Source organism: Oncorhynchus gorbuscha, linkage group LG25 (genome assembly GCF_021184085.1).
Source record: "Oncorhynchus gorbuscha isolate QuinsamMale2020 ecotype Even-year linkage group LG25, OgorEven_v1.0, whole genome shotgun sequence".
In the NCBI taxonomy this organism is placed as follows: domain Eukaryota; kingdom Metazoa; phylum Chordata; class Actinopteri; order Salmoniformes; family Salmonidae; genus Oncorhynchus; species Oncorhynchus gorbuscha.
This window is the reverse complement of record NC_060197.1, coordinates 26,351,367-26,366,392: the sequence shown is the minus strand read 5'-3', so window position 1 is coordinate 26,366,392 and position 15,026 is coordinate 26,351,367. Positions and strand designations below refer to the sequence as shown.

The 15,026-nt window shown below is 43.5% G+C and overlaps 1 protein-coding gene across 2 annotated transcripts; it reads right to left on the bottom strand.

Annotated features, from left to right (window-relative positions):
- Positions 1-34: 34 nt before the first annotated feature.
- On the bottom strand, positions 35-12,072 carry LOC124013747 (vang-like protein 2). Of its 2 annotated transcripts, none has more exons than XM_046328238.1 (8): positions 11,855-12,072; positions 5,274-5,544; positions 4,939-5,062; positions 4,110-4,717; positions 3,204-3,340; positions 2,894-3,029; positions 2,131-2,377; positions 35-1,731 (listed from the first exon to the last, which is right to left on the bottom strand). In XM_046328238.1, the coding sequence occupies exons 2-8, from the start codon at positions 5,342-5,344 to the stop codon at positions 1,471-1,473; spliced, it is 1,584 nt and encodes a 527-aa protein (XP_046184194.1). In that variant the 5' UTR covers positions 5,345-5,544; positions 11,855-12,072; the 3' UTR covers positions 35-1,470. The 2 variants fall into 2 exon arrangements, with proteins under 2 accessions (XP_046184194.1, XP_046184193.1); XM_046328237.1 differs by lacking the exon at positions 11,855-12,072 and adding an exon at positions 11,053-11,791.
- Between the last annotated feature and the right edge of the window lie 2,954 nt (positions 12,073-15,026).

The window sequence follows — 15,026 nt, the reverse complement described above, 5'->3', positions numbered from 1 at the left end:
CTATACATTTAAATATGAGACAGAGAGACCGGTGTGGGAGGGGCACATAGCATCATATCACGAGAGATAATTTATTTAGAAGGCCGTAACAATTTAGTCCTAAAATTATGAAATATGAAAAACATTCACATCAAGTGATACTAAAAAATATCAAATAAAATGCAGTTCTTATGTAGAAAAAAAAAAAAAACCTACCATTGTCTCAAACATATGGTACACATATAAAAAGATAAAACCATTTATATACAACAATAGGAGACAGACTACAGCAGCTCTAAGCTGCCAAAGAGCCCAAGAACCGTTGTTTGTGCTGGACCCATAAGGACTGTTGCTGATGTTCACCTCAGAGCCTTGAATCGAACAAATAATATCTTAAACTGCACGCAAGTACAGCTTAATAAAAAAACAAATGTGTTGGTTTGTGTGTTTAGGCATGGTCAAATGTTCAGAACAGTACAGTGGTCATGTTGTACACATGACTATGGATGTGTCTCTCTTTCTTCCAAAAAAATGACTTCTTCACTGACTTGATGACTGGTATAAGTAATATGGTGGAAACTCCCACTAGGCCTGGCCTCCACCAAGGCAATGCTTTTGATGGGAAGTAGTAAATGAGTCCACAATTCAGGAGAAATTAGATACTATTGGGACTCAGCCCTATATCTGATATGGACTTTTATTTGTCATGAAAAACAAAAATAACCTCTCATATCATGACGACAGTAGGTTCAGTCTGTTTTTTGTATCTGTTCCGTCTTCTTCATTATAAAACCAACACTGGAAAACACATCAAAAGTCCCCAACATAACATCCATTAATTAACGTCACAAAAAATATCCTAAACGTTTCATTTCTTATGAAAATCAGCTGGTCAGTGTTTCAACTAAACATTCATCAGCTGTCCCTAGAACAACCCACTTCCTTTGGACCAGGGTCAGATTTTGTCCAATGAAAATGGTTCCACTGTCAGGAAGCAGTCAGTTTATTTGTCGATTCAGTGATTCCAATCACCTGATTGGTTGACGTCGTAGCTAATTTGCAACTTGTGCAAGCACATAACTTTCCTAGTTCTTAAAAAAAAATTTTTTTAATCAAGTCTTCCTATTCACATTTATCTTTAATATTTTATCAGTTCATTGGTTAGTAATGTAGTAATGTCAACTTCAAATAATGCGGTCCAGTTACTGTCAAGGAATGAGAAACATACAAGTCACAATGACTAACACAGTAACACACACAAAGACATTCACACACAGTTAATAAAACGGGATAGCCACAGAGGTCTCTCCTCCAGCCCTTGGTAGCAGACGCCACATTTCCACTGCTTTGTGCAAAAAAAGAGACAGCCGTCTTCTCTCCCTTTTTCACACGGAGGTCAATACTGAGAGAGATGGGCTTTGAGAAAAGTTGAAGCATAGGTTCCCTCTTCCTCTCTCGCACCCCCCCCCCTATCCACTACTTTCTCTCCCTCTACACAGAGGTTTCCGACTGCAGCCTCATGACAAACTTGTGGCTCTTGGGGTCGATAAACTCCTCCCCCAGGTGGAGGAAGGGGAGGGGCGTCACCGTGACAACCAGGGAGAAGTCGAGACGTCGCAGGGAGAAGACTAGACCCCGACTCAGGGCTGATGTCACCGGCTCCTCGCTCACTAGAGTCCACTGGCGACCCATACCGTTCTCCCGCTGGTACTGCAGCGTGGGGCCTGGAGAAAGGTAGCGCTCCAGGAAGGCCTGAGAGAAACACACAGAGAAGAAGCAGACAGCCAGCCAGGGTGGGACGTCATATCGAAAGTGGGGCAACCGCTCGGAGTTAAATGTTTGTAGTGTGCAATTTCTCTCCGTGGAATGTAAAGTAGGCTAGATATTATTCCTCAGGGGAAACATGCTTATATCAATCCCTTTACGGTCAAGAATAGTGTCTTATATGGGCTGTTATTTGGGGTATACGGGTCCTATTTAAGAGTGGAGTGGTCATATGTAAAGGGTATAGGTGTCACATCAAGAGTGTACAGCTTACTGTTTGATAGGCATCTTAGGGGTCATGTTGTGAGGGCGTAGGGGTCATGTTGTGAGGGCGTAGTGATTATGTTGTGAGGGCGTAGTGATCATGTTAAGGGAATGGTGGCTCACCTTGGGGGTCATGTTGTGCGTGATACAGAACTGCAGATGGTTGATAATGCTCTCCATGCTGTGATAGGGCTGCTGGCGCGTGGTCCTCAGGTACTTCTGCATGGCCCGGGCCATAGGGGCGAAGATGGCCTGAGCTGCCTCGCGGGGGTCCATCACCTCACGGGGGTGTTTGGGGGATGACGCGGCTGGCTCGTCGTCCTGGAGGCGCTTGATGTGGGTGAAGGCTTCCTCTACCGCCACCACCAGCCTGGGAGGAGAAAAGGGCATGCGTAATGAGTGCGCAGGTGTCATTTCAGGCTAGCATTTGTATTGCAAGCGCTAAACTGAGAGGAGCTAAAATAACGTCCACCTTATTGAAATAGCACAGGCGACGGAGAAAAACAAATTGGTACCATTTAAGGCCAAGTGGCAAACAATAATGCAGGAAATAGGGATGGGGATATGAGCAGGCAGGTCTAGGCGGATGAAATGTAGACATTGTTTGGATGCGTCTGTAAGTTGGTGTTCGTATGTATACGTTTGTTTTTGTATTGTAATGTAAAAAAAAGAAGAATAGGAAAAATTCAAAAATATATATATTTAAATCTACTATTTTTGGGGTTTGAAAAATCTGTGATGTTCCCTTGATTAGTCTTGAACTGTTTAACTCACCAAATGACACAAAAAAAATGCACTTTTCACAAAAGCAGTTTTTCTACAACAAATGGATTGAAATGTTCTTTCTTTAAAGATCTACCCAGCCCAGCGTGTCTCCCCTCCTCACCTGGCCTTGCGCTTGCGGACCCTGCGGTCCATCTCTGCCTCCTCGTAGTAATACTCGTTGTGGGAGTTGTCTCTCCTGCGGGCGGCCGCAGCGATCATCGCTCTGGACTGACCCGTAGAGTTGTTAGTGTTGTTCTCTGGAAGAAAAATCACAATAAAGAAAAAGGATCAACAAACATCTAATGTTACAATTTCTTTGCAACAAAAAAAAAAAAACACATAGAAGACAAGAGGCGAAGAGGTGAGAAAATGACTGAGGGAAAAGAGGGGCGAGACGATGAGAGACGGAAAGGATAGCATTCGAGACTTACCTTCACCCAGAGTGTAGACTTTGAAGCCAGAACTCTTCTTAGAGAGGATGGACTTGGGCAGGTTGAGGAGGGCAGGGTTATAGACTGGGAAATCACTGTAGTACCGGTCCAGCACCCACACTGCTGCCCTCTGAATACTGGAGAACAACAAGGGAGGTATGTCATTACTATGGAATATGTCCTAATCATCATCAGTAGCAGCATCATCATTATTCCTTTGGCAGCATATTAACTCTGGCGATGTGCCCTTGAGCAAGGCACTTAACCCGAGGTGGTCCTGCAGCTATTTTAGATGATCAGCTGGGTGGGGTATAGTTGCAACCCAGGCCTTGCTGCTTCAAACACACTAAGGTGGGAACCAGATGACTAGCGGAGCAGACACAACCGCTCCCATTTGATCATACGCATGACTGCTAACCAAATAGCCTGGTGCAACCAAAACATTTTGAGGGAGAATAAACATACTCAGACACACACTTTTTTTTTCTTCGTATTATTATTATTATTATTATGTTTGTATTTTACATTTGGGTGAGTGTCCTTGTCTATCAGTGTACCAGTGTTGTGTTACTTGTCATGTTTTGTGTCTTGTGTGGATCCCAGGAAGAGTAGCAGCTGCCTCTGCAAAAGCTAATGGGGATTCAAACAAAGAAATGAAGAGATTTGTATGCAAATAGCCCAAACAAACTGACTGATGGGGTAATGCGGGTTTCGGTTAATCTCCGACTGACAGATTTGCAGGCCAACCACAATGATATCATAAGTCTCTGAAATCAGAGTACTAGGTTACTAAAAATGCAAACAAACTAAACAACCATTACACAGAACCCCACACAATAGAAACCCACTCCCAAATCTCTATGCAAAACAGCATGTAAACTACAAACACACGTCTCCAAGACCCACCTGAGATGTCCCACGTTGTAGAAGCGACTTTCCCCGTCTGTGGTGCGCACCACCTTGAGGCAGAAGGCAGGCTGCAGGTGTCTGACCTCCAGCAGCACCAGGGCCAGGTACTGGATGAAGAGCAGCGCGTCCACCAGCGACGCCGCGTACCCCACGATGCCCCTGTAGTCCCTCTCCCGGGGCTCCAGCACGCGCACGCCGTAGAACAGCCAGTAGGACGCCACGAACAGGAAGACGAGCGCCAGCAGCAGGCAGCGGAAGACGTAGAAGCGAGGCAAGGTAGCGCGCGGCGGGCGCAGGAACAGAGCCCAGGTAGAGATGAGGAGGACCAGGAGCTTAAAGGCCAGGGAGACGTAGAGACCCTCGCAGGGTGTGCCGCAGGGCTCCAGGGCCTCGCGCCACAGCAGCTGCGGCAGAGCCAGGAAAGCCAGGGGGGTGACCAGGGCGAAGAGGCCAAGGACGGCGCCCAATCCTGGGCCCAAGAAACGCCGGCATTCCAGCGGGGAGGACTCCTCGAGCTCCTTGGAGACGCGCGTCAGGTCCTCGTTGGAGACGCTGTGTTCTGACGTGCCAGTCTGCACGGTGGTCGTCTCACCCCAGTTATCATCCTGGAGTAGGGAGAGGGGGGGGGGGAGATTTCTTTGAGCATATGTTGGGAGGTGTGACAGGGAAGAGGCAATATTACCTGAACAAATGGGAGAAGACAAGAGGATGAGTGATAAGAGACAGAGTAGACAGAGAGAAACTAAAGCCAGGTATTGACCCCCAATCAAAGTTCAGGGTGTGGAAGTGAGAGGAGATGTACTGTAGGAAAGAAGTGAACTCTGACCCGATCGTCTCCGCGGGTGGACTCGGTGTCCAGTAGAGGCTCTCCAGGGGCATGGATGGTGACCGACTTGTCTCCACGACTACTGCCGTCTCTGCTCTTGGAGCGGTGCCTGTCCCGCCTATCCCTGAACATCACACACAGAGACAGAAACTAAGAGGGTTAACCGTAACTGTCATGGTTTTCTATTTTTGGGGGAGGTTAACCAAACCAGGTAAACAAAGTTATACACAGCTTCCCTGACATGCATGTTCACGCAAGTGAGAGTGTAGAAACAAGAGAATGAGTGTGAGTACATGTACAGTATAAGTATCTATGTCGTACACGTGTTTACCCACCTGTGCTTCCTAGAGTTGCGGGAGTGTGAGGACTTGTAGGAGTAGCCCGAGTACTGCGACTCGTTGTCCATGTCAGAGGCCGGTGGGCGGGGTTTGCCCCTGTGGGCACCTCTCCTCCCCCCGTGCCGTGCTGCCCGGCTCCGCCCAGCTGACTCTTGCGGTGGCTGATGGACTTGGATGAGAGGGCCAGAGGCAGGCGGAGGAGCTCAACCTTACTCCTGAAGGAATCTATCTTGGAGGCCGGAGGAGAGGGGGGGGGGGGGGGACAGACCTGACGGGGGGGGGAGAGGGGTGGTGGGCGAATGAGGAGATAGAAAACTGGTTTATTAATGTGTTATTAACATGTCCGTCACACTATTAGCATGTAATTAGTCCTATCAGACAGACAAGTGGTCACAACAGGACTAAAGGGCACGTTGTGGAAAAAATAAGAGCTCAAAGGGATAGCTTTTATATACGACTAAACAGCAATGTGGGAAAAAACTATTTTAATTTGCTTGCATTGCCTCGTCACTCTGTCTGGGATATGAAGGAACTCAGTGAGTTGGCAGTTTGCGTTCATTTGATAAAATGACGATTATTTCACAGCCCATTTTAGGTTGCTCTCACAAGACACAAACACATTAAACGGAAGGATTTTCCATATTTGGGAGATGGGTTATAGCAGCTGAAGAAGCCTCACAATGAAGTTGTGGTATAACTTCAGAGGTTATTAACCTCGTTTATACTCTCCTGGGGTAGAAGCCCAATTTCACTCCTCATACGTAAGTTCAGATGTTAAATAGTGTGTATTTTCCAGCAACAAAATGCATTTCACCAAGTTGACAGGAGCTTGCCAATGCCTTTTCATATTCCCGATTGTGTGCGCGCACACACACACACTGCATTCCCTGCCATCCCCTGTGGTCTCCAGGGCAACAGAGCTTGGCTATTACTATGGGGATGAATAAGAGGCGATGGGTGAGAGGGGATTGGGGGGTGTTACCATGGTGGCCTGACCAACTCCCCACCTTCTCTCCCACTTGTGTCTAGAAAGACATTCGGGTTCTGAACTACTCCATCCTGATTTTGCCAGTATGTGTTTACATCAGGTAATATGTTGCAAAGAACCCAATGCAATTTCAGCTGGACTAGCACTGCTACCTCCAATGAGAGAGGCATTGATTCTTAATGTGATAATGTGTAGTGAATGAAAAACTATTTCTGTCGCTCTCCCTCGTCTCTCGCTCCAATTCACTCCTCAACCCTTTTTGGGCCCTCACAATAGGTTTCACGTGAGAATAAGACAGGAGCTTCTTGGTTAACACACACACACACACACACACACACACACACACACACACACACACACACACACACACCCTCTCTATTCATACAAATGCCAATGACATTAGCTAGAATTCTATACATGGCTTCTAGAGGCCGAGAAGGCTAAATCATTTAAAGAACGATGACAACAAAATGAGGACATTTGCAGAAACACCAACTGTTTTCCCAGGTGCCTTAACAATGAATGAAATAGCTGAATAAGAATGAAACCGACAGAAAAAATATATATGGCCATTTAACGTTTACTGGGGAATAGGCCTCTTTTGAGAGAGCCTGAGTAGCTCACGGAAGTAAAGGTCTCATCAAATTCATCAGGACAGCTATATAGAAAACAGGAGGTAACGATGTCAAGAACTACTTTTTGGTTATTAACTCTGTTAGAGAGAGTAAGCTAATAGCAATGTCGGCTATCCTCCTTTAAACTCAATTTAAAACAGTCTGTGCTAGCCGCAATCCTTGGGACGTCCCTACGCCATTTAAACTGGTTAAGGTAAGGATTATGGTTAGGGTTAAGGATGTCCCAAGTATCCTGTATAGCACTGACCAAGATAAAACTATTGGCAAATATCCTCATTGCTGATGAAAACCTAAGGCATTTTTAACTCAAATACTTCTAATAATTAAAAGTCATTATTACTTAAAATGGTTGTGGTACTGACTCAAAACTAAATGAGAAGTCACATCAACTCTATTTTTTTAAAGTTACTATAACAAATCATTTTTATCCCAAGGTAGATTTTTTGGAACTGTTTATAAGTGTTTTTGAATGTACATTGGGTGATTAACTGATTAATTGTATGCTACACAAAGATAAATAAATGTTTATAAAATAATCCAATCATTTATTTCGATTTTTAGCACCACTTACTGGAATGGTCATTCCAGTTTAAAATGGCTTAGGTATTCTCCTCACACTGTTCCTAACGCTGGAAGACATTATGAATGCAGGTTGCGGGTGAATAAAAATGTAAATTGTTGGAAATCTTAACTCTGGCTGGATTCCAATAGGAATTACACATCACTTGGCAAGTCCACATAATGCAACTTGCAGATAAGGTTGCAAAATGTGGGTAGATTTTCAAAGGTTTTCCACAAATCTGGGAATTTTGGTTAAATTCCAGGAATTTTGCAACCCTACTTGCAGGGCTGATGTGGCCTGTAAACCACGAGTTTCAGGCCACTGTATTAGGGTAAAGCTAGGCTTCAAAATAAGGCCGTACAAGATATGTAATGTATTGTCATAAAGAGTTTAATTATAAAGATAACATTCCCCTAGGACCTCACTTTGTGAAGGGCACAGAACTGAAAATAAATACATTCAACAACCATGTCTCTATCACTAACAAATCAGTTTGAGTAATGATTACTAAAAAAAAATAAGCAGCTGTACTCAGATATATGAAGTGCAACGGGTTTCCTCAAAAGTTTTGAGTAATGGTATCACATTGGGGTTTACAGTGTGGGTTCAATCGGAGTTCACCCTCTGTACTGGACCATAGATATGGTAAGAAGTCATGTTAAGATGTCGTCCACTGTCAGCTCGGACTATCGTCTCTTGCCTCTGCACCGCTCTCCCACCATCCTGTCTTCTTTCTTGACTTTATTTTCTATGTGAATCACTGCTAAAAGTAGTTTGACTCCCTTCAGCTTGGTTTATTCAATGACTCATCCAACTCAGATTTGCAAAAGGCAAATAAGCCTTTTTCAAATCTGTCCTCTCTTTCACACACACAGTAATTACAGTAGCTGGCATTGTTTCACAAGCAGCAGGGCACTATTGTGGTTGATGTGTGGAGGTGTGGTCATGAGTGTGTGTTGTATAGCTTAGTGGGGATATTACATGACCTATTATTCTCCATTTATTCTCTACCAGTTAACCTGAGACAACCCCCCCCACACACACACACACACTTAGAACTTAATGTTTCAGACACGGATATATTTCATTTCTATTTACATCCCACTGTTAGTATTAAGAAAATGCACACAAATTTGCTTAACAAGCCACACAATAAGTTGAATGGACTCACTGTGTGTAATAATTGTGTTTAACATTCCTTTTAAATGACTCCCTCATCTTTGTACCCCACACTCACAAGTAAGGTCCCGGAGTCGAGGAGTACATTTCAAACACAGATTCAACCACAAAGACCAGGGATGTTTTCCAATACCACACAAAAAAGGGCACCTATTGGTAGATGAATATCCCATTAAGCATGGTGAAGTTATTAATTACCCTTTGGATAATTTAGCAATACACCCAGTCAGTACAGAAATACAGGCGTCCTTCCTAACTCAGTTGTCGCAGAGGAAGGAAACCGCGCAGGGATTTCACCATGAGGTCAGTGAGGACTTTAAAAACAGAGAATTTAATGGCCGTAATAGGAGAAAACTGAGGGTGGATCAACAATATTGTCGATACTCCACAATACTAACCTAAATGACAGAGTGAAAAGAAGGAAGCCTGTAGAGCAGGGCTCAACCCTGTTACTGGAGAGCAACAGTCCTGTAGATTCTCTCTCCAACCCTAATCTAGCACACCTGATTCTAATAATTAGCTGGTTGATAAACTGAACCAGGCAGTGGTGTAAAGTACTTTAGTAAAAATACTTTACTTAAGCAGTACTTTAGTTTTTTGGGATATCTGTACTTTACCATTTATATTTTTGACAACTTTTACTACATTCCTAAAGAAAATGTACTTTTTACTCCATACATTTTTTTGTCCTCACAACAAAGTGTTATGTTTGTGCAAATCCAACACAACACATCAATGAGTACCACTCTTCATATTTTCAAGCATGGTGATGGCTGCATCATGTTATGGGCATGTTTGTCATCTGCAAGAACCTGGAAGTGTTTTCAGGATAAAAAGAAACGGAATAGACTGTAGCAAAATCCTAGAGGAAAACCTGGATCAGTCTGCTTTCCAACAAACTTTCGGAGACAAATCCCCCTTTCAGCAGGACAATAACCTAAAACACATGGCCAAATATCCATTGGAGTTGCTTACCTAGCCAACATTGAATGTTCCCGAGTGGCCTGTTTATAGTTTTGACTTTTTGGCAATGATCAACAACCAAATGATCAACAACCAATTTGACAGAGCTTGAATACATTTTTCAGACTGTACAAATGTTGCAAAATCCAGGTGTGGACTTACCCAAAAATTCTCACCACTGCAAAAGCTGGCAAATGTGATTCTAACATGGGTTTGAATGCTTATGTAAATTACATATTTATTTTGCAATACATTTGCAAAAAATTCTAAAAATGTTTTCACTTAGTCATTGTGTTTAGATGGGTGAGAAAAAAAAGATGTAGTAAATTGTTGAATTCAGGCTGCATCACAACAAAATGTAGAGTAAGTCAAGGGGAGTGATTACTGTGGAAGGCACTGTAAACCCCTAGTTTGTGGGACTAGTGTGTGTGGTAGAATAAATGTGTGTTCCTTTAATTCCATTGCAGTCCACTGCAACCATTTAACTGTAGGACTCCAATTTAGGCAACACACAAATGTTCTGGGTATTCCATCTGGAACCTCAAAAGGCACCTGCGACTTCATAATAGGCTGTGAAAGTTATAGCCCCTAGTGGCACTGCTGTCGAAATGCCGGGGGCTCTCCTTCCTTCCACAGGCCTCGATGAAAGCCTCGGAGGCGCAGCAAGTCGCTAGAGCGTGGCGGCGCCTCAGCCCAGTGTAACTCAACTAATCGAGCCACAGGCTTCATGGGGCCTATCCATTACGAACCGGTCTCATTAAAACAACGAGACGCATGCAACTCAAACGCGCAGATATGTTTAAAAATGGGTCAGAATAGCCTTTTTCCCGCAAAATATTTGCTACGTTTGTCGGTGAAGGTGTGTTTGTGCGAGCCGACTTGAAACAATGTAAAACGTCTCACGCCCATGCAGCAGCACGGATATGTGGGTTGCCAATACAGATTTTTAGGGGATTTGTTTATAGTCTGGACGAAAAACCGTCAGCATGCTCACATTCATCAACAAACTGTTATTAGCCAGTTTTATACCTGTGCTATATTTGGCACACATGCGTAAAAGTGCAATTTGGGTGACAAGTGAGATACTTCATCATGTTGTTGCCTAGAGACATGCAAACTCAAACTCAATGGATTCAAATCGGAGTTGAATTTATCGGACTAAACTGCAAGTGGCTATCATCAAGCCATAATGGTTTACAGATACTGCGCCAATGTCAACGGATAATGTTCTAATTACATTTTCTAATAAATTGACCAAATATCCTAACCATCAATGCCACCTATTCATTAATGATAAACAATCGGCCAAGCAATCGAAGGAAATGAATGGGGAAATGAACGGTCCCAGAGTGCTTTGAATAGAGAGGCTGTGAATGACAAACCTGCCACAGAGAAAGGAAAACTATTTTAGAATAAATAAAAAGACTCCAAGCTGTTCAGAAAGCTTACCTTTCTTTTCAAAATGTGATACCCAAATGGGTGAACGTGAATCGTAGCCTAAAAATCTCGACACAAAGAAAACCCTAAACAGTGACTCAAATCAGGCGGCGGAGATGTATCCTAATTCAGTTTCTTTTCCAAATACATCATTCAGGAAGGAAAGGTTTGTAACTTGATTCCTCTTCATATACAATATAATTTATTCAACTGAAAATCATCCAGGCTATACAAAAGCCATGAGCCGCATCCATTCTCGGTTTCTGCATCTGTTCTTTGGTGGAAGCCCCGCTGCGCGTGTGAATACAGTCATTCATCACCGAGAGGGGTGCGCGAGGCAGCTCTCCACAGAGACGCAATGCTTTTGTATCCCGTTAAATCACAGAATACAATCCATAAAGATAATCCAAGTGTAGGCTTTATCGGGCAACTGATATAAATTCAAAATGTTCAGTTCTTAGGAGCTCAAATTTCTTGCGCTCTTGTTCTGTGGTCCCTTGTAACGACAGAACACGTCGCCGGGTTTGGGACAATTGCTCGCCCCCTTTCCAAAAGGGCTAAACAGCGTTACACGGTCCCTCGCGGTTTGGAATATTCAGACAGTTTCCCGATTGGTTTCTGTTTCCGCGTATGGAAACGGTTACACAGTCAGTCTTTCTGGATAACTAAGATCCAGATTCGTCTTTCCTCCATTCAAAAGTACTCTTTGCTTTCCAACCCTAAAAATCAATGGCCTCCCTCCACTCGCCAAAGTCCCCAACGGTGCTCCGCCTCCACTCCACCCGCTCCCCTCCCCCTGTTCCCAGACACTCACCTCTACTTTCTCTCGTCGACGAGGGCAGGACCGTGGTGTAATCCTGCCCCGTTCTCGTCTTTACGAAGGACGATCACAGAACAGCAGTTTGTCCCAGAACAGATCTACTACAAATGCGTAATCCTCCCTAAACCGTCTGTTTCATACAAAGCTAACTCTGACCCGTAGATGCTCCCCGAATTTAACAAACCTAACAGATGCAAGCCTATTCCATGTAGGCTGTGCCCCAAAAATCAGGTCTAAGACCCAAATACTAGCTACAACTCTGAATTAATTAAACTTCCAGGCTCATCAATGTAACGGATTTGGTATATTTGGCCAGACGGTGACGAGCTTGTTAACTTCCCCAGTGAACGTGGCCCTGGGCATGCGTAGCAGTGTGTGGAATGCAATTTCTCGTACCTCAGTTATAACACAAGACTTGACACATTACCAAACACAACAAAAAACACACTTTACTCTGATATACATTGACTGCTCAACTGGAAAGTGCATTAGGCTTAACAGAAACCTACCAACTGTGCACAAATCCCCATAAAAGGGTCGAATATATCCTATAACAATTTACAGGTGAATCTCAATTGTTTCCTTGTGTACTCTTCTCACCTCCTTCTCAAAGCACATTGGAGGACAAAGTCAGAGGTTCCTTCACTTGGGTCATCTCCAATTTTTAGAAGGAAGCAAGGAGAAAGGACACAAGAGTCAAGGAAATACAATTGAGATGCACCAATCATGTCATGGCCCTTGGAGACAGATCAGTTAGGATTTCTCCTATTGAATATAATCTTTCCTAGCCCCAAAGTTTAATACTTGGCTTACTTTGATTCCTATAAAAAGGAGTGTAGGCCGCTAAACGAATGTCCTCTGCCTCACTCGGTTCGGGGCAGGTTTTTCCAGGTCACACCAGTTAGTTACTAGGGCTGCCGCTCACTGTGATCTCTACCTGGATGTTTCTCCTCAAAGTGGTCAACTTCAATACGGGCATTGAGCTCGAGCGAAATAGGCACGATATTTCTGTAGACTCAATATTGGATATAAAATGTATGAATAAATATGCTTTGGGGTAGCTGCATTTGGTCAGGATCTATATATATGTTCAAGGCCGAATAAGTTTATTTTTCACATCAGCCAGGGAGATTTAGGACTCAAGTTCCGGTCCAGGACTTTCAAAACAGTTCTTTTTAATGTCACAAAACACATGTTAATTTTCCTTCTGTGCAGCTAACAATCTCACCTTTTTCTAAAAAACAGGGGAGAGAAAATAACTTACATCTTGTTTTGATCGAATCTACAAAAATCAAATCAAAAGAAAGGACTAAGGCTTTACAAAAAAAAAAAAGATTCCCATATAAAACAAGGTTGTGATTTCTATATTACATGAGTGAACAAGATTTAAACAAGAGAAAGGATCGTTAAAGACCTCTGTATGCATACAGTAGTTTGCACTGTGCAGCAGTTTGCTGTGCAACGTTTGACAAAGGGAAGAAACAGCAGTTCTAACCTCTGTATGAGCGAGGTGCGTACACAAACTCAGACTTCTGACAGACCAACCCCAGTATGAAAAACCTTAAAAGACGCTAAAAAGAAGAGGTAGAAAGTACAAAGATGGAGACTGAAAAAAATGCTTCTCAAGAGGGTAAGTGAATGCAGAGATGGACGAATAGAAAAGTTAGAAAGTAAGAAAATGTATGAGAAAATGGTCTGAAATTGTCCACCATGCCAAGTTAAACTGAAAACACTGCATCCCCTCAGAAATCCCATTACACACTGTGGTGTCACACACACACACACACATTGTATGAAGGCTGATTACACATTTGAACAAGGGATTACATAGGGTTAACAGACTTCCTCTCCCAATAAATACATGTCTGTGCCGAGGGTCTCTCAGTTCAAACGTATGCTACTTGGTATAAACAACCATCCCTTCATGTTTTGGTGTGACAATACGGTAAATACTACTCACGGTATAGTAGGGAAGAGGGGAATTCACAGTATTGTACACACCCAATACAGTAGAGCATTCTTTAGGGAAAAAAATGACGACATGTTAGACATCTGGGTATTCAATGAACAGGTTTCCTTTTTCGTAGTAGTGATCCCTGTATGTCTAGGAGTAGTGGTGCAGAAGACGACAGCCATTCAGTAGAGAACAGTGCAGTACTAGTGTTGTAACCCTTAATATGTCGCCGCTACAGACAACCCATCCCGTAGCATAGCAGCTGTACAGAGACACAGGACTGACTGACTCGACCGGCCACCATCTTGGTTTTCCCAAAACAAAACACACCTCTTTCTTCATGTGTGATTACAAAACGTACGTTTCTCATAACATGAAGAATATTATGGATGAATGATGCTTGTGTATGTTGATATCTTTACTCTTTATGACCCATTCCTTCCTCTGGGCCCAGGGTAATAAACCTGAACATATATAAACAAAAATATAAAACGCAACATGTGAAGTGTTGGTCCCATGGTTCATGAGCTGAAATAAAAAATCCCAGAAATGTTCCAAATGCACAAAAAGCTTATCTCTCTCAAATTTGGGGCACAAAATGGGTTTACATCCATGTTAGTGAGCATTTCTCCTTTGCCAAGATAATCCATTCACCTGACAGGTGTCACAGATCAAGAAGCTGATTAAACAGCATGATCATTACACAGGTGCACCTTGTGCTGGAGACAATAAAAGGCCACTCTAAAATGTTCAGTTTTGACAACACAATGCCACAAATGTCTCAAGTTGAAGGAGCGCGTAATTGGCATGCTCACTGTAGGAATGTCCGCCAGAAATGCTGCCAGATAATTTAATGTTAATTGTTCCACCATAAGCCGCCTCAAACGTAATTGTAGAGAATTTGGCCGTACATCCAACCGCAGATCATCATGTGTAATCACCGTCTCAGGGAAGCTCATCTGCATGCTTGTGGTCCTCAACAGGGTCTTGACCTGACTGCAGTTCGGCGTCGTAACCGACTTCAGCGGGAAAATGCTCACCTTCGATGGCCACTGGCAAGCTGAAGAAGTATGCTCTCCCCAGATGAATCCCAGTTTCAACTGTACCGGGCAGATGGCAGACATGTGGGCGAGCAGTTTGCTGATGCCAACATTGTGAACAGAGTGCCCCATGGTGGCGGTGGGGTTTTTGGTATGGGCAGGCATATGCTAC

Bases quoted from the DNA above. Each gene is read 5' to 3' on its own strand.
- LOC124013747 (XM_046328238.1), bottom strand. From the start codon at position 5,344: ATGGACAACGAGTCGCAGTACTCGGGCTACTCCTACAAGTCCTCACAC. The intron at 4,718-4,938 runs GTCAGAGTTCAC...TCCCTACTCCAG, and splicing joins CCACCCGCGGAGACGATCGG to GATGATAACTGGGGTGAGAC. The intron at 1,732-2,130 runs GTGAGCCACCAT...TGTTTCTCTCAG, and splicing joins CGCACAACATGACCCCCAAG to GCCTTCCTGGAGCGCTACCT.